The 19,977-nt window shown below is 34.8% G+C and overlaps 1 protein-coding gene across 4 annotated transcripts in view; it reads right to left on the bottom strand.

Moving 5' to 3' along the window:
- COL24A1 (collagen type XXIV alpha 1 chain) overlaps nucleotides 1–19,977 on the bottom strand; it is a 402,100-nt gene that overhangs the window by 198,431 nt on the left and 183,692 nt on the right. For all 4 annotated transcript variants that reach the window (XM_047727942.1, XM_047727945.1, XM_047727943.1 and 1 more), the window contains exons 24-25: nucleotides 17,646–17,699; nucleotides 14,207–14,251 (exon numbers count right to left, since the gene is read on the bottom strand). In XM_047727942.1, the coding sequence (XP_047583898.1) occupies nucleotides 14,207–14,251; nucleotides 17,646–17,699 (99 nt within the window). The remainder of the gene's footprint in view (nucleotides 1–14,206; nucleotides 14,252–17,645; nucleotides 17,700–19,977) is intronic.

The raw sequence follows: 19,977 nt of genomic DNA, 5'->3' as shown, positions 1-19,977 counted from the left end.
AGAATGCAAATGTGAAATATCTCAACCTAATGGGAAATACAAGTCTAATGACATTCCTTAGAACTTTTCCCAAAGTAATGAAAGAAAAACTCACTAAAACTTAATATATGGAAATCCTTTGACTCAGAACAGAACTTCAAAAATACATGTATAATGTTCAAAAAAATGTTGCCAATGAACTTGGGCACATAAAAAGCAGATTTCTTTGTTCCTGGGAAATACTTCCTGATAAGATTCTTAAGTGTTTCTTGAGGAGAACAGAAAAAGATGAATTACACTAGAGTACTTTGGATGTACATATGGTCTACATATAAATGCAAATTCATTCACTATGTTAGCACTTAGTACACAAAATCAGTGCATGGTAGCAACACAACACATCTGCTAGTTTAATCTGCTTTTTGATTTGAAGAAATCACATTCACATTTAGTGCTTTTTTATCAATAATAAAAGAGTAATGAAGCAGAAATGCATATGGCAGATTCATTTAATAAAGACTGGTATATCCCAAATAAAGTATAACTTTCTGTGAAAGTAAAGGCAAACTAGAGTCTGTAAGCCAAATTCTGCCTGTTATTTCTTTCTTTCTTTCTTTCTTTCTTTCTTTCTTTCTTTCTTTCTTTCTTTCTTTCTTTCTTTCTTTCTTTTTTTCTTTCTTTCTTTCTTTCTTTCTTTCTTTTTTACTGTTTTTTAAAATATTTATTTATTTGAGAGAGAGAGAGAGAGAGAGAGAGCACATGGGGATGGGGGTGGAAAGGTAGAGGGAGTGGGGAGAAGAAGACTCCCTGCTGAGCAGGAAACCCAACTAGCACTGATCCCAGGGTCCTGGGATCATGACCTGAGTCGAAGGCAAACACTTAACTGACTGAGCCAGTAGGTGCCCCTTTTCCACTATTTTTGTAAATAAAATTTTATTGGGAACACAGCCAGAGTCATTCATTTCCATATTGTCTAGGAGAGTTTTTGTAATGCAACTGCAGAGGGAGTTGTGTAGTTGTAATAGAGATGATATGGTCTGAAAGTCTAAAATATGTAATATCTGGCCTTTTACAGAAAAGTTTGCATTGTTAATGTAGACCTTATGCATTTTTTTTAAAAGATCAGAACCATAAAATTTTTTCACTAGCCTTTCTCAGATTCAAAACTGCCTTTGGCTTCTGTCAGAGCCGCAGTGCCTACAGGTAGCCCAGGGCAACCCCTTTACCCTGGTTCCTACCCTTATTTCTATCAGTTCCGTCCATTCTTTGACACGAATAAGAAATGTATTCTCTATCTTATAAATTCTGAACATAAACACATTATTAGAAGTCTATATTTATTGAAGTGTAATATCTAAATAAAATAAAATAGTGCACTCCTAATAAATGAAAAGAATATATTTTTAAAAAAGATTTTATTTATTTGATACACAGAGAGAGATAGCACAAGCAGGGGGAAGGGAATAGCAGACTCCCTGCTGAGTGGGGACTCCCCCAATGCCTGGGTGAATCGTAGGACCCCAGGATCATGACCTGAGCCCAAGGCAGATGCTTAACTGACTGAACCACCTAGGTCCCCCCCTAGATAGTGCAGCTTTTATGCAAACATAGCTTCAAGGGAAGTCCTTTAGCACTCCCTCCCAACCAAAGTGCTGCCCCACACCCCTTCTATATAGAAATTTAGAGCTGCCATTTCCTCAAAAACTGTGATTACCACATTGTAGTTATATCTAATTGAGAAAACAGTAACATGTTTTTAGCCAAATAAAGCCAGGGGTTTGTTATCAACATATATATCCTTATGATAGGCATGAAAACAATTTTTACTATTTTTTTTTTTTTAAAGACTATCTTCTAGGGTGCCTGGATCACTCTGTGTTCAACTCAGATCATGATCCCAGGGTCCTGGGATGGAGCCCCACATCAGACTCTCTGCTCAGTGGGGGAATCTGTTTCTCTGCCTGCCTGCCATTCTCCCTGCTTGTGCTATCTCTGCCAAATAAATAAATAAAATACTTTAAAAATTATTATTTTTTAAATCAATTCTAAAATACATAAAGTGATCAAGTTTATGTTTCCTTAGTCAGAATGCTAACAGCCCCCCAGGCAGTAGCAAGGCTAAATGCTTACATGTGAAAAGGACTAATGTTATTATTTGTGTTTGGAAGCACAAACTTCCATTTTCATCTCTCTTCTATTTTATTACTTTGAAGCAGTGTATTGCTATTTCATTTGGGTAATCTGGAAACTTCATTAGAGTAAGAAGGATTCTCTTGTTTATTACTCTTTAATATGATGTATATGATAAATATCTTGTTCCCTATGTTACTCCATAAATGTTGGATCTTGTCCCAGAATATTTTACTTTTTACCTGTCACTAAAGGTATATTTAGTAAGGACTCTCTCTCTCTCTTTCTCTCTCTCTCTCTATATATATATACTTAATATAAAGTATATAAACCTTTATATTTCTAAGATATGATGGGCTTTCAAGAACTTCTGTGTTTTTAGCTTATAGCACAGTATTCTGTGTATCATTAATTTTCCCCACAGATAGAAATTTTGACTTTTACTTTTATTTTATTATCATGTGAATTTTTTTCATTTTTGTTAGTTTCCCCTTTAATAACCACTTAATGTGCTTTAATCTTGGTCTACCTCTAGGACACTGGCGTTTGCGACATGAGCAAATTTCTATAATCTTCATTTTCCCATACACTTCAACTTTCATAGCTCCAGAAAAAAGTTCTGTAGGAACACATTTAATAGAGTATTTGTTATTTTCCTACTAATTTATTTTTCTTTTTACAAAGAGATGTCATAAATGTCGATAAAATGGTGTATTTTATAGCCCAAAGGATTCAGAAATCCTTCCAGCTTTATAAACATTTAAACTTTTCCTAGAAATTTGCTGACTCCATTCTCTTAGAAAAATCTCCTGTATTTGTGATTAAAAAACTATTGATCTCAGGAGGGCTGGACGGCTCAGTCAGTTAAGTGTCGAACTTCTGATTTCAGCTCAGATCATGATCTCAGGGCTGTGAGGTCAAGTCCCACGTCAGGTTCTGCACTCAGCATGAAGTCTGTTTGGGATTCTCTCTCTCTTCCTCTGTCTCAATCTGCCGCACACACACCCCACTCTACATTCTCTCTAAAATAAATAAATAAATCTTTAAAAAAAACACTACTGGCATCTCATTTATGAAGTAATAGCTCACTTCAGAGTTACCTGCACCTGGTTTTCAGAGAATGCTAGGTTTTGAACTGTCTTTAACTCACTTATCTTCAATTTGCCTAGAATTGTAATGTCATACACCTTCTCTGTTCATATCCACTAGTATGTTCATACACTTTGTGTGTATTCCTTTTTGATTTCACTGATTTATATTTTCTAATTTTCTTTTTTTTTTTTTTAAAGATTTTATTCATCCACTTGACAGACAGAGATCACAAGTAGGCAGAGAGGCAGAGAGAGAGAGGAGGAAGCAGGCTCCCAACTGAGCAGAGAGCCCGATGCGGAGCTCGATCCCAGGACCCTGGGATCATGACCTGAGCCGAAGGCAGAGGCTTTAACCCACTGAGCCACCCAGGTGCCCCTCTTTCTAATTTTCTACAGCTTAGTGGACTTAATACTACTGTGAAATTAATTTGCTGTGGCTTCTTAATCCAGTAAGTGTTGCTATTTACACAGTTCAAAGATGATAAATGTCAAATATATGATCCTGAAACATAATAATTTCGGTATATCTATGTTTTTGAGACTCTTCCTCAAAGGATAAAGTGGTATTTGGGACCCCATAATTTCTAACTTTATATAGTAACAACAGGACCATATGTATTCATTAGAAAAACAATTGGGAATCTTCCTCTCATTATTAAGAGGAAGCAGCGTGCTAAATTTCTTAACTTCTCTGAAATATGTTTTCTTTTGTACAAAAGAGAAGTGATTTTTATTTCCTAGAGCCTGTGTGAGGATTAAATGATATAATATATACAAAGTATCTGAAATGTCACAGATTTTCAATAAACAGTACGTATTTTTATTATATTCAGGTAAATATCCTTTTCATGATTGTATGTATGGTAGATATAAATTTTGTGTAACTTTCCATTCTGAGAAAAATTACCTTTCCCTGCCATGTAGGAGACATACAACAGCTTTGTAGCTGTCCCACAGGTATGCTATGTGCAGCTTGGGAACAGGAAGGGATAGATGACATTTTTAAGATAAAGCACTGAGACTACAGAGACCCTATAAGGTCAGTTTGATAGAGTTTTACTTTCTTCTGAGACTTTTCCTCAAGAAAATATGAGTCACTTTTTACGATTTAGGTAAGTCCATCTAAAGTAGCATACTCCTTTTAATGAAAGAAGAAATGGAAGTTACTAAATAAACTTGTATGAAATTTGATAATAATTTTACGGTAATACCAGAGAGCAACAAAACTCATCACTGTATTAAATGAAGTTTTTCGATGAGCACTTCTTAAATATTTTCTTCCAGATCTTTCAAAATCTTTCCTGATTCCACTGTAAATATATTAAATTATGTTTTAATAATTCTCAGAAATTAATAACACTTGACAATATTTTAAAATTTAGTTGCCAGCTTGACCTAAGATATTATGAAGTAAAATTTTATTTTGCTCATTTCTGAATCTATTGATTCCCAAGTTTCCATTTAAAAAACAAGACAACTAGAGTAGGATGGGAAGACAGCAGAGTTAGAGGATCCTAAACTCATCTCTTCCATGTATACAATTAGGTAGCACTCATATTGTAAATAACCTGGAAAATGACCCGAAGACTGGCAGATCAAACTCCACAACTAAAGGTAAAGAAGAGGCCACATCAGAGAGGGTACAAAAGGCAACAGTGTCCCCAACAATGGGGAACAAAAAACTGGCAGTCCATGGAGTAGGGGAGGGAGCTGTTGGCATGGGGGGGTGGTAGTGAAAAGACTGTCACACAAGGGAGCCTGCATGGAGAAGATGAATCCCCATAAACTTTGGCTTTGAAAGTGAGAGGGACCAAATTTTATGAGTTCTTATAACCAGCCGGTTTTAAAACCTGGAATTTTAAAAATTGGTGGGTTCAGCTTTGGGAGAGCCCAGAGGGTAAGGGGAAACTAAATCCCATCCTTAAAGAGATCACAGGACAAACAGCCCCCACAGGTACAGCACTGAAGCAGCAGTTTGAAAGATGCCTTGCAACATGTAAGCAGGAGAGTAGTTAACGCATTTTGGAGAGCATCTAAGGACAGGGATCACAGGAAGACCATCTAGAAACAAAGGAGCTGGCAGGCACTGTCTCCATCCCCCACTCTCCACCCCCAGCATAAACACACAACCACCTGTGGGAATCAGCACAGTGCCAAAATTTACTACCTAATAGCTTACACCAAGCCCCATCCCTTCAGCAGGTGGGGCTTCAGCGGATCTGCCCTTTTCAGTCACCCTTGCCCAAGTATCCCAGCAGCAGTTCTCTTCCCCTAGAAGACCAGCACAAACCTTGCCAACACCATGTCTCCTGACCAGTGTACTTTGTGGATTAATCCAGGTCAGTCCCAGTCCCAGCAACTGCAGCAGCAGGTCTCATTTTGCAAGCAGACTGGCGGACACCATGCTAAAACTGTGTGCCCCACACCAGCCTGGTTGGTCCCAGCAGCGGCAGCAACTCCCTGCAATACACTCACAAGCCTGTCCAAAGTAGTGCTACAAAGCCTGGCAGCATGCAAATAGCTCCCTCAGGGGCCAGGACCACTTCAAAGTGACTACTGCCCTGAGGTGAAGGAAAGATAATCACACGCCAGACCAGATCAATTTAACAGATAGAGTCAGAACATTCCATCCTAAAACAACAGAATACACATTCTTTTCAAGATCACACAGAGAACATTTTCCAGAATAGATCATATATTAGGCCATAAAACAAGTCTCAACAAATTCAAAAAGATTGAAGTCATACCATGCATCTTTTCTGACCCCAATGCTATGAAACTAGAACTTCTTTCTAGCAAAAGTCTGGAAAGAGCCTAAATATATGGAGCTTAAAGAATATGCTCAAAGAATGAGTCAACCAAAAAACTGGAGAAATCAAAAATTACATGGAGAAAAATGAAAATGAAAACACAATGGTCCAAAATCTTTGAGATACTCTAAAAGCTGTTCTAAGAGGGAAGTTTATACAGGCCTACTCAAGGAGCAAAAAGCATCTCAAATAAACAACCTAAACTTACACCTAAAGAGCCACAAAAAGAACAAACCAAACCCTAAACCAGCAGAAGGTAGGAAATAATAAAGCTCAGAGCAGAAATAAATGATACAGGAACTAAAAAAAAACCAATAAAACAGATCAATGAAAACAAGAGCTGGTTCTTTGAAAAGATTAAAAAAATTGATAAAACTTTAATCAGACTCATACACACACAAAAGAGAGAGAAAGAGAGGAGTCAAATAAAATCAGAATGAAAGAGAAGAAATAATAAGCAACACCACAGAAATATGAAGGATTGTAACAGAACATTATGAAAAATTATATGCCAACAAATTGGACAACCTGGAAGAGATGGAAAAATTCATAGAAACATATGACCTACCAAAACTGAAGCAGAAATAGCAAATTTGAACAGACTGATTATCAGCAATTAAATTGAATTAGTAATCAAAACACTTCCAACAAACAAAAGTCTAGTACCAGATGGCTTCACAGATGAATTTCATTAAACATTTAAGCAAAGCTAATACCTGTTCTCGAATTTCTCCAAAGAATAGAAGAGGAAAGAAAACTTCAAATTCATTCTATGAGACCAGCATCCCTGATACCAAAAGCATATAAAGACACTACCAAAAAAGAGAACTATAGGCCAATAACTCTGAGGAACATAGATGCAAAAATCCTCAGCAAAATCTTAGGCAAACTGAACCCAACAATACATTATAAAAATCATTCACCACTATCAAGTAGGATTTATTCCCAGGTTGCAATGGTCATTCAGTATTCACAAATCAATCAATGTGATACATCACATCAATAAGAGAAAAGAGCAGAAGCATATGATCATTTCAGTCGATGCAGAAAAAACATTTGACAAAGTACAAGATCCATTCATGATAAAAACCTTTAACAAAGTAGGTTTAGAGGGACAATACCTCAACATAATAAGGCCTTATATGAACAACCCACAGCTAACATCAAACTTGATGAGGAAAAACTGAGAGCTTTTTTTCCCTAAGGTCAGGAATAAGACAAGGATGTTCACTCTTACCATTGTTGTTCAATGTATTATTGGAAGTCCCAGCCATAGAAATCAGACAAAAAAGGAACAAAAGACATCCAAATTGGTAAGGAAGAAATAAAACTTTCACTATTTGGAAATGACATTATACTATATATATAGAAAACCAGAATGACTCCACCAAAAAATTAGTAGAACTGATAAATGAATTTGGTAAGTTTGCAGGACACAAAATCAACATACAGAAATTCACTGCATTTCTATACACTAATAATGAAGCAGCAAAAGGAAAAATTAAGAAGGAATCTCATTTACAATTGTACCAAAAATAATAAAATAGCTAGGAATAAACTTAATCGAAGAGGTGAAAGATCTGTACTCTAAGAACTATGAAACACTGGTGAAAAAATTGAAGACAACACAAACAAATGGAAAGATGTTCCATGTTCATGGACTGGAAGAACAAATATTGTTAAAATGTCTATACTAAGCAAAAGCAATCATTTAAAACAACCCCTATCAAAATACCAACAGTATTTTTCACAGAACTAAACCAAACAATCCTAAAATTTGTATGAATCCACAAAAGACTCCAAAGAGCCAAAGCAGTCTTAAGAAACAAAAATGGAACTGGAGAGATCACAATTCTGGACTTCAAGTTGTCTTACAAATCTGTAGTAATCAAAACAGCATGGTACAGTAGCATAATAACTAGCATAATAACAGACACATAGATCAATAGGACAGACTAAAAAACCCAGAAATAAACCTATAATTATGTAGTCAATTAATCTTTGACAAAGGAGGCAAGAACATGTAATATGAAAAAGACAGTCCCTTCAACAAATGGTGTTGAGAAAACTGGACAGGTACTTGAAAAAGAATGAAACTGAACAACTTTCTTTCACCATACACAAAAACAAACTCAAAATGGATTAAAGACCTAAATGTGAGGCCTGAAAACATAAAAATCTTAGAAGAGAACACAGGCAGTAATTTCTCAGATATCAGCAGTAGAGAATTTTTTCTAGAAATGTCTTCTGAGGCAAGGGTAACAAAAGCAAACATAAACTGTTGGGCTACATAAATACAAAAAGCTTCTGCACAGCAAAGGAAATAATCAACAAATCTAAACAACAACCTACTGAATGGAAGAAGATATTTGCAAATGACATATCCAATAAAGGGTTAGTATCCAAAAATATATAATTATACAACTCAACACCAAAACCCCAAATAGTCAAATTTTAAAATGGGTAGAAGTCATGAACAGACATTTCTCCAAAGAAGACAACCAGATGGCCAAAAGACACATAAAAAGATGCTCAACAGCACTCACCATCAGAGAAATGCAAATTAAAACTAGAAAGAGATATTACCTCACACCTGTCAGAATGGTTAAATTCAAAACACAAGAAACAACAAGTGTTGGTGAGGATGTGGAGAGAAAGGAATCTTCATGCACTGCTGGTGAGATTGCAATCTAGTACAGCTACTGTGGAAGACAGTATGGAGGTTCCTCAAAAAAGTAAAGATAGAACTATCCTACAATCCAGTGATCACACTGCTAGGTATTTCCAAAGAATGCAAAAACACTAACTCAAAAGGATATATGCACCCTATGTTTACTGCCCCATCAATTACAACAGCCAAATTATGGAAGCTGCCCTCATGTCTACTGATAGATGAATGTATAAAGAAGACGTGGTATATATCTACAATGGAATATTACTCAGCCATAAAAAAGAATGAAATCTTATCATTTGCAACAACATGGATGGAGTTAGAGAGTATCATGCTAGCGAAATAAGTCAGTCAGACAAAGGCTAAAACCATATGACTTCATTCATATGTGCAACTTAAGAACAAAAAATGAACAAAGGGGAAAAAAAGAGAGACAAACCAGAGACAGACTCAACAATAGAGAACAATCAAAGGCTACCGAGGGGAGGTCAGTGGGAGATGGGTGAAATAAGTGAAAGGGATTAGGAGTACACTTATCTTGATGAGCACTGAGTAATACATGAACTGTTGAATCACTATATTATATACCTGACACTAACATAACACTGTTAACAACACAGATAAAATAAAATATAAAATAAAAAGAGAGAACAAGATAATAGGCCAACTTATAGAAAATAAAGATAGGATAAGTGATTTTTGATGTAGCTAAAAGAAGCTTGGAACAGGAAATAGAAAATTCAGATATGAAACCCACATCCACTGCTTACTAACTGTATGAATTTGAACACTTCAATAAATTTCAATTTCCTCACTCCCTAAATGTCAATAAGCTTTATCTTACTAGGGTTGTTTCAAGATTAAATGAGATAATCTCCAATAAATAGATTTCCTTCCTTTCATTTCCTCCTCTGACTCCACACCTCTATTTGCTCTTGAAGGAACTGGTTATAAACCAACTTAGAATCAGCCATTGGAAGCTCTATGATTCTAAAGTTTTGTAATGAGAAGTGGAATACCTGATTTTGAGGACTATCCATGGCCTTTCCTCTTCCTCTTCCTTTCTGCTCCTCGGTCATTTACTATACACTAGCACACCAGAGGGCAGGCAGAAAAACAGAGAGGACACAGTAGATGGCTTATGAAATTATGCTAAATTGATAAATTAAGGTATAAATGATGTAAAATCAAGTAGTTGAGTTCTACTTTAGGAGGTAAATCAATATGCCAGACTATAGGACACTCTTAATAATATCTTCAAGTAGAAAAGTTGCAACTGAAACTTCATGTAGTCACTATATGAAAAAGTATTCCAAATTTTATATTCAAAGTAACAAACCAGAAAAGAATCCTGGGGGTCACTGCCAATCGTTTTCCAAAGACATCCCAGGTTTTCTATTTTTGTTTTTGTTTTGTTTTGTTTGTTTTTCTACAGGAAAAGGCCTACATGGTTTTGATTATCTCAGGAATAAAGGAAATAGAAGTTATTATCCCCTTCATGAAGAAGGTTGTGGAACTGTTGCCTCTAAAATATTTAGTCTAGTTCTGTTTGCTATAACAGCAGGAGGACATAATCAAACTGGAGGAGAGCCAGAAAAAAGAAGCCAAATTGGCAGGTGAGAGGAAGACTAAAAACATTTAAATTCTTAGAAAAGCTTCCTAGATTCTTAGAATTAGAATTATCCTTAGACATCATATATACTAATTCCTTATGCTTCCCGAATATGCCTCATCAATCATAAATAGTTAATCAAAGGCCTACTATATGCTAGGGACTGATGAGCATCCTTCCCTTTTTTTTGCAGCCTATGTGCAAATTATCTCCTCAAATATATCTCATATGCATCCACTTCTCTTATATCCACTGCCATCGCCCTGGCCCAAGTCAACTTTCTTTCTCATTTAGGCTACCACAATAGCATTCTAACTGGTTACCCTCTTCTACTCTGCTCCTCTTAACCATGTTCCAACTTACCAATTCACTGCCACCAGCATGACTGTGAAACACAAATTAAATCCTGTCATTGGCTTACATAGGATACTTCAATGATTTTCCATCTAATTCAGAATCAAGTCCAAAGCAATAAACATGGCCCCAAAAGAATTGGCTCCTGCCTCCTTTACTAATAGCCCCTCACTTTCCTTTTCCCTTGGCTCACCAAGGTCTATCCACACTGGCTTTCTTTCAGTTCCTAAGATAGCCAAATGCTTTTCCATATAACAATAACCACCACTACCACCATTATAGCTAACATGTCTCGAGTTTTTAACTATATGATTGGCTCTGTGATAAGTGTTTTAAGGACATTACCATGTCTAATCCTCACAAGAAACTCCATGAAATAATAATTATTTTTATCCTTTTACTGTTGAGAAATATTTATTTAGAAGATATTTAGAGAAATATTCAGAGAAATTAAGTAATTTCTCTGAAGCAAGGTAAGTCCAAAGGTATTAAGTCTGCTATATTGCATATTCTAGGAATGCTCTTTCTCCCTACTCTTCCCTAGGCAGATCATACCATGCCTTATGGTTATAACTCGTATGTCATTTCCTCAAAACAGACCTCTCATTTTCTGATCTAAATTTGGAACCTCTGTCACAGTCCTTTAAACTTTTCCTTTATAGAATATATCACAGCTTATAACTATGTATTTCTTTATGCAGTGATTTATTTAAAATTTGTCAAACCTCCAACAAACTATACATTTTATGAAGGATCATATGAATATAATATAATTTCTGCTGAATAAATGATTGAAGAAAATCATCCAAACCTTCTAAGAATGAGGTGTTGAATCACTCCATGGGAGAGTCTGAGTGTTAGAAATTCTACTAAAATATTTTTGCCTACAAAGAAAGCTGTTCCCTTACAATGTCTATCTACGATCCTAGTTCTGATCTCTTGATCTATACTAAAAAAATTAAATTCTTTTCTCTTGTATATCTCTTCAAATATTTCAGCCTAGAGAGTTAAAGACAAAGAGGACTGGCTATTAAGGTGAGATAATTCCAGATTTGTTCATAAAAAAAATAGTATGCTAGAGTGCAGAAGATGAGGGGCATCATTTGGAATTACAGACTTCTTAGGGCACATTTACAGAAATTATTTACTTGCCTGCAGAAAATGAATGTAAAAAGTATATAGACATGAAATATAGATTGGGCCACTGTGCTGGGCATGTTGTATCACAAACTGGGTTCTAATTTGTATAGATCTAGAAAGACACAAAACTGGAGGAGGTCCGGTAAAGGCAATTAAAAGATATACAAAAAGATTGGGAAAAGTAAAAACTAGCTATGCAAATACAACTAATCTTAAATATTCTCAAATTATAAGGCTGATGTCAGGAAGTGTGATCATACCTTCCAAATCTCTTATGAGTTTTGTTTTAAGAGAACTCTAGATTAGATGAACTAAATATCTAAGATTTTGAAATTAATAACATGAAATAAAAATATAATAATAAAATAATAGTAAATAAAATATTCTTTAGGCATTTTTTATATTTTAAATTAACTCAATATAGTCACTGAAGTTTTTTTAATTCTCCCATCCTGAATGAGAAAGATGGAACCTCAAGGATGAAAAGCCCCTCTTGTTTGATAATATATTTGATGCCTGAAATCTCTCTACAACTTGTAGTCCAAGTGGCTGCTAGTTAACAGTAAACATCCTCAGCTATATTAAATGACTTGATGGTGGGGGATCCTTAAATCATCACATACACTTTAAATATCTTATAACTTTGTCAGTTATACCTCAATAAAGGTGGGGTATGATGCTTTGGATTTTGAGATTTAGATTTTGAGTTTAGAACTTAGGTTTAAAATCTCAATTCCAGAATTTTCTGTGTAACTTTGAACAGGTTACTTACTGTGCTTCAATTTCCTCATTTCAAAAACTGGAATAACAAAATGTGTCTTTGAAAATTGTTTGAGAATTAAATGCAATGCCACAGTATTAAACATCACTTTGTATTATACCTGGCACATAACAAATAAATGCTCAATAAATGTTCATTTCCCTCTAATAACAGAAATCCACTATCTGCCAACACAGTCCATTTCCACCTTAGACACTGGGCTCTTATACTGTGTGGAACCAGTCCAATATTGCTAAGTAAATAACACTTAGAAGTTTAACATATGAGGTTATGTTAAGAAAAAATGCTCTTGGGGTGCCTGGGAGGCACAGTCGGTTAAGTGTCCCACTCTTGGTTTCAGCTCAGGGTCTGATCTCAGAATTGTGAGATCAAGCCTCACACCAGGCTCTGGGTTCAGCACTAAATCGGCTTCAGATTCTCTTTCCCATTCTTTCTGTCCCTCCCGCTCATGCCTTGCTCATTCTCATTCAAATAAATAAATAAATCTTAAAAAAAAAAAGAGAGAGAGAGAGAGAAAAGAAAAGAAGATTGATATTTTAACTTTGGCTATTAATTCTAGTTTGTATATATTTCTCAGCAGTTTGTCACTCAGAAATGGCAGAATTTAATCTCTTTGAATGATCTCAGAATAATATGAGTTACAATTATATTTGAGAAGAATTCTTAAATAATCTAATTGATGTAAATGTTCCACTGGAATTACTCTTCTCAGTAAAAACAACAAAAAATTCTCCTTCTAGTTATTAAGGATTAATTGATATGAAAATGGTCTTTTAAGGCTAAGTGGATTCTCTCCTTACTTTTATTAAGAATTAATGACAAAAAATAAGAATATCAGAAATGTATTGCTGTTTTATCACAAGACCAGGAAAAACAATTCTTTGATTACTTAATTTTGCAAACAATTTTTAAGAAAAGTTTATTTTTATTTAAGTCATAAGATAGGTTAGAAGGAATAGAATTTGTAGATTTAACCTATTAAATGGTACCACTTGCTTTGTGATAACCCAGCACACTTTGTAAATAAATTCACTTGCCTTGCATCAATGGAATTCACCACTTTATATATGCTATATGGGTTCATTTGTTAGAAAATATTTTAGGTGGTTTTCCCCAGCACAGAAAATAAAATTACTTCTAACATATCTGACTCAACTACAACACAAAGCCTCCTACTTGCACAGAAATGTAAACTTAAACAAGTCAAACTTTTTTTGAGGAAAGAAATTATAATATGTTTTCTAATACTTCACCTCTTAGCTTGATCTTTCAAATCTAAAGAAAAATATTTTCAAGCTCACTAACTATTTCATGGCTTGGTAAGTTATAGCTTTTTAACAATGAAAAGTCTTAAGATCAAATTTAGAATGAAATTGTCAGAACTAAAATTAAAGACCAAATATTAGAAAAAAGAATGCTCCTGGTATTACAAATATAATTTATATTAGACAAAAATATCAGTAACTCTATTTCCCTTCATTTCTCCCATACAGTAGATTTGTCACATCACAAGGAACTTTAAATTTGTAGGAGCTAAGAATTTTTTATTGTGAATTTTATTAAGCACAGATGATAGTTAACATGACTCCTAAAGAGGCTTACAGATGATAAAAATAAAAGAGCATAAAATAAGCTTACTGTTTCACCAATCTTTCCAATGTTTCCTTGATCTCCTACTTCTCCCTGTTAATAAATAATATAAAACTGTAAAAATGATTATTTTCAAACAAGATCACTCATGATATTGTTTCCATTTTCATTTACTGTAATTAGTCAAATTAAAAAAAAAAACAGGGCAAAGAAAACCTCAGTTATCCAAAACTCTGTTACAGTATTTCTGTGGAACATAGTCTTTCTGCTATTTTCTTAAGTGACACTCTTCTATTTATGACTTTTAATCACTTTTAAAACACTTTTGCAAGTAAAATTTTTAAAACAAAATATTTATTGAGGTGTACTCTGTAAAAAGCAGAGTGGTAGGTGTTGTGGAAGGTATTAAGAAGAATAAAAACAAAATAAAGGCTTTGTCCACAGAATGCTGTTTCAGGAGAAAAGATCTCATAACACTGAACAGAGCAGAATACCCACCACAATTAAGAGGCGAGGGAATTCAGAGGAGCATGTGTGCTGTGGGCTGGTACAGCTAGAGATGGCTTCACTGGGGAGGTAATGTATGTGCATAACCTTGACCACCATCACTAGTCCAGATCTCTCTGAAAACTCAAAGTTTTTCAAAACTTGTTTGGTAGCAAACTTGGCCTAACCTGATTTTATTTGACAGCAATGCTTTATCTGACCTGAGTGAGGCTATTTATAGTCTTGTTTATTTTAATTAACCTGAACACCCTTATATTTCACCACAGAAATATTAATATTTCTAATTATGGTGGGCTGTCCCATACCCTGCTGGCAGTGTTAAGTAAAATGTAATATATTCACCATATTATCTTTTGAAAATCCAAACATCAATGATTTCAAGTAATGGATTATGAAACTATATTTGAGTTGGGCTCTGAAGAATAGGTGATATTTCACTAGTGATGAGAAAGGTCCATTTTTGTTGAGGGACGGCATGAGGGAAGGCCGAACAAAGGTGTAGATTAATGAAAGGTAGAAGATTAAGTTCAGGGTACCACGCAGAGTTAATCTGACAAGAATATATGTTTTATTTATAGAAATAGGAAATTAAACCATAAATCGCCATTTAAGAATTAGTAATTATATTGCAGAATAGAGTAGTAAAATGTTAAGCTGAACAATATTAGAGTCACTAAAAACATATAGATAGCTACTGAGCGTTTGAAATTGGCTAGTGTGAACTGAAATGTGACATAAGTATAAAATCCCCACTAGATTTCCAAGACTTTGTAGCAAAAAGAATATAAAATATCTCATTAATAATTTTAATATTGATCACATGTTGAAATGATAATATTTTCTTATTTGGGGTTAAATAAAATAAACTACTAAAATTGATTTCTGTCTTTTTTCACTTCTTTATTGTGGCTCAAATCTGTGATTCATATTATATACTTTATTGGCTAGAGCTGATTTTAAGCACTGAAACCTAATACTCATATGACTAATCAATTTGAAATGAACTTTCAAAGACTACACAAAGACTAATAATTTTCATTTCAATTTCTGTAGGCACTTAGATATACAGTAAAGAATGAAGCATTGTAGTAGTTTATAAATCCTAGTTTTTGACAATTCACTAGTTTTTTTTTTTTTTAGAAAATCTGGGGTCAGAATGATATATAGATTATTAATTTTCTTGTATTTCCCCCTCCTTTCCCAACACTCCTTTCAAATTCCAAGGGAGATGGACTGTTTTGAAGTTTATAGTCTTAGGGGAGGTTTAGGTTAACAGGCAGAAAGCAGAAGTTGCTTGCAGATTACCTGCATTCCTGCTTTAGTTTTCAGAGAGCTGAAGGTAGGAGGTGAGTTGGTCTTTGAGGGCAACAAGAGAGAGAGGAATATTTCCCCAGGCCTAGGAAGAGAAGAGAGATCCTAGGGTTCTGTAAAAGGTGGTATGACCCTTAACCAACTCCCAAGTGCTCCCCCCAGGAATGCCAGGTTCCCCCAAGGGAACGCCAGTTCTAGTGAATAGCTATGTGATACACCAAGACTAAAATTTCAGGGACAAATATGAGGAGCTGAACAGTAAAGAACGCTTCATCTTCTGAGGAACAAATCTAAAAGCTCGGGTGATTCTAGAAAGGAGGCAGGAGGGGCACCTGGGTGGCTCAGTGGCTTAAGCCTCTGCCTTCGGCCCGGGTCATGATCTCAGGGATCTCAGGGTCCTTGGATCGAGCCCTGCATCGGGCTCTCTGCTCAGCAGGGAGCCTGCTTCCCCCTCTCTCTCTGCCTGCCTCCCTGCCTACTTGTAATCTCTCTCTCTCTCAAATAAATAAATTTAAAAAAAAAATTAAAAAAAAATTAAAAAAAAAAAAAAAAGGAGGCAGGATGTCACTACGACTGAGATCCAGTTTCTGGCAAGTTTGACTGGATGGTAGCTCACAGGTGGGTTTGTTTAGAGCTATCTGGCAGTACAGTGATTAATCTCAGTCAAGCAGAATTAAGCTTTCTGTTTATAAATACTGTGTTTCCATTTTTGTGTATAACTTGAGAGTCAGCTACACATATTCCCCGGGGATAACTGCAGCCACAGAGAGACAGGCTGACACATCAGAAAATAGTTTAGTTCGTCTTCCTTTGTTAATTGACCTCAAAAAATATTGTTCATCTGTTTCCTAGATTCTAGGATCACAGAAATAGTTTACTATAAATGATGACTTCTAACTTTAAGAAATTGAGCTATAATGCTATAAAATTTTTCAATTTTTCCTAAAGTTTTTGTATAAATTTGTATAAATTTTGTATAAATTTGTATAAATCACCAATTCTTATAAGCTAGTTTCCTTTAGACCTTAGTGTTGCCCCTATAAAACCAGTGCATTACCTTATATTTGTTGGTGTTTAAAAGTCACACAAAACTTGGAAACAAGGCAAAAAAGTACGTGCTGCATTCTTTCGATGACATAAAGTGGTGAAGATCACCTAGTGATTTTCTAGGGAATGTACTTAGAATCACTATATAATTGCTTAAAAGACCCAGACTTGGTAGGGAAAAGAAAAATATATATCTCTCTATATATAGATATAGAGATATAGATAGATGGTGAACTTACAATATTAACTTGTAGAATTCTGTCCAGTGAAATGGACAGCACCCAGAATTGTGGTTTATTTTATATCTCACCACAAATTTAGCAATTCTTTATTAAACTGCATATCTATCCAAATAAAGATATATATATAAACACAGTCACATTATAGATATTTACAAACACACATATATAGATGTAGATATAGATATAAAGATATATATGTAGATGTAGATATAAAGATATATAACTTTTCAAATGTTATTTGAGTCAGTTTTAACATATCACTGGTTCCCTATTAATAAGTTGACAAAATCTTAGATGTTCATTTTATATTTTTATGAAAGCCATAATTTTATCTTTTTGAAAACTACACTTTATGACTCCTAATAAGTCAGCTACTTTACCTTTAAGCCTTCTGGTCCTGGTTCACCTGCAAAACCCTTTTGACCTGGTTTTCCCTAGAAGAGAACAAGAAAAAAAAAAAGAGGTATGTTTAATGATTTTCATTTTTGGAAATTTCCAAACATTTACGAAATTCAGACCATTCTATGAGATAAAACACTTGATAAATGTATTTCAGCATACCCATTAGTATTCATTCTACAGTCTTTAACTGTCTACTATGTGCCCTACACAGTTCTAGAGGTTGGGGATTGAGGAATGCACTAATCATACCTGCCTTCATAGAACTTACATTCTAATGAGGATACCATTTAATAAAATAAGTAAAATATGTAGCATGTTAGGTAGTGGTAAATGTGAAGGCCATAGAATTAAGCAAGGAAGGGAGATATAAACTGTTTCAGGAGTTCTGTTGAAATTTTTTATAAAATTGCCAAGGAAGACCTCACTGAAAATAATAGCATATCTCTTTGCTGATAGGATTGATCCATTACAAAGACTGAAATTAAGATGCAGATGAGGGGTGCCTGGGTGGCTCGGTGGGTTAAAGCCTCTGCCTTTGGCTCAGGTCATGGTCCCAGGGTCCTGGGATCGAGCCCCACATCGGGCTCTCTGCTCAGCGGGGAGCCTGCTTCCTCCTTTCTCTCTCTGCCTGCCTCTCTGCCTACTTGTGATCTCTGTCTGTAAAATAAATAAATAAAATCTTTAAAAAAAAATGCAGATGAAAGTGAGAAATAGCTGAGTCAATGTTTTTCAGTAGACAAAAGGATAAGATATACAGTAAACAAGTGGAAGTTTGACCTATCTAGAAAAATGGCCGGTTTATTCACAATAACAGGAGGGAAGGCCAAGTAAATGGTATAGATAGGTAGATAGAAGCAATAGTAGAAACTTGCAGAAGTTCTCTGAAAACTTCAATTTTCTCAGGGAACTGGGATGCAAAGTAATGGGCTAAGAATGAAAATCAGAGAGAAACAAGTGGAGTTAAGAAGAGAGAAAGTATAAAATAATAATTAGGAAATTAAAAGTAAAGGAGTATGGAGGGGCGCCTGGGGAGTTAAGCATCTGCCTTCAGTTCAGGTCATGATCTCAGGGTCCTATGATGGAGCCTCGGATCAGGCTCCCTGCTCAGCAAGGAGTCTGCTTCTCCCTCTGTCCCTCCCAAACTTATGCACATGCTCTCTCAAATAAATAAAAAAAAATCTTTTTAAAAAAGTGAATGACTATGGTACTAAATCAGAATGCAATCAAAGGGATAATTTAGTGTTTTAAGCATGATGCAGAGGGATGTGAGGTCTCTGAGGAAAATAGGAATAATGGAAAGGCAATCGGATCAATGGATTAAAATTCCTACTGGGACTATTGGATTGGTTACAAGATAGAATGCACTAGAAAGAAAGGAGATTATGTTTGGGGGTAAGAAGTCTGAAACTGAAAAGAAGGAGAAGCTACTATTACTGGCAATGACAAGGTAAAGGTTATGACTCCAACAGTACTAAAGAGTAGAGAATACGATCACTGAAGGAGAGGAAATCAAAATCCCAGATACTTGGTAGATCAGTCCATAGTATGTGATTCCTATTATCAAACAACTGATATCTAATATACAAAATTATATTAAGAAGATCACTATGCCTCAATCAATGTATGTGACAAATTCAATCTGAGAGAAAAAAAAGTATGTGGGGTGGCAATTGCTAAATAGAATACTAATTTATAATACCTATCACGTATTATAGATTTGGATTTTATTATTTCTATCCATTAACAAATACTCCTATTTTTTTTTCTTAAACAAAACAAAACAATCCTCCAGCTTTTATTGTATTTTGACTACATATAAAAACTTTGGGAACTTAAAAATTATATTTAGTACTTCTATCAAAAAAATTGTTCTAATTTTTACCTCTGCCTTGCTTGGAATTGTCTAGCACAAAGTAAAACAAAGGACCAAAAATCATCCTATTATTGCTGAATATCAATTGCTCTCTAATCAGAGATAGGTGAAGAAATGTAATGAAGAGTCTAAATTATTAGATTTGTCTATGATATTTACAGAATTTTAAAATAATACACTTAATTCACATTGTTTTATAAAAAGCCTTAGTGTGAATATTTCTTTTATCTCAAATAATGTAATACTCAAGCATTACAGTATATTAATAAATAGTTATACATTATATCACATTATGAAAGGAATCTCACTGGAATCTGTATCAGCACATTTAAACTCTATTTGAAGTCAAGGAGTTCAGGGCATCAGTGCTGAAGTCATCACTTTCAGTCTTGTTTAAGTTCTGCCATATTAGGTTTATCCTGAGCAGGTTATGTTTG

This window comes from Lutra lutra, chromosome 4, assembly GCF_902655055.1.
Source record: "Lutra lutra chromosome 4, mLutLut1.2, whole genome shotgun sequence".
NCBI classification, from domain to species: domain Eukaryota; kingdom Metazoa; phylum Chordata; class Mammalia; order Carnivora; family Mustelidae; genus Lutra; species Lutra lutra.
This window is presented reverse-complemented; position numbering and strand designations above follow the sequence as displayed.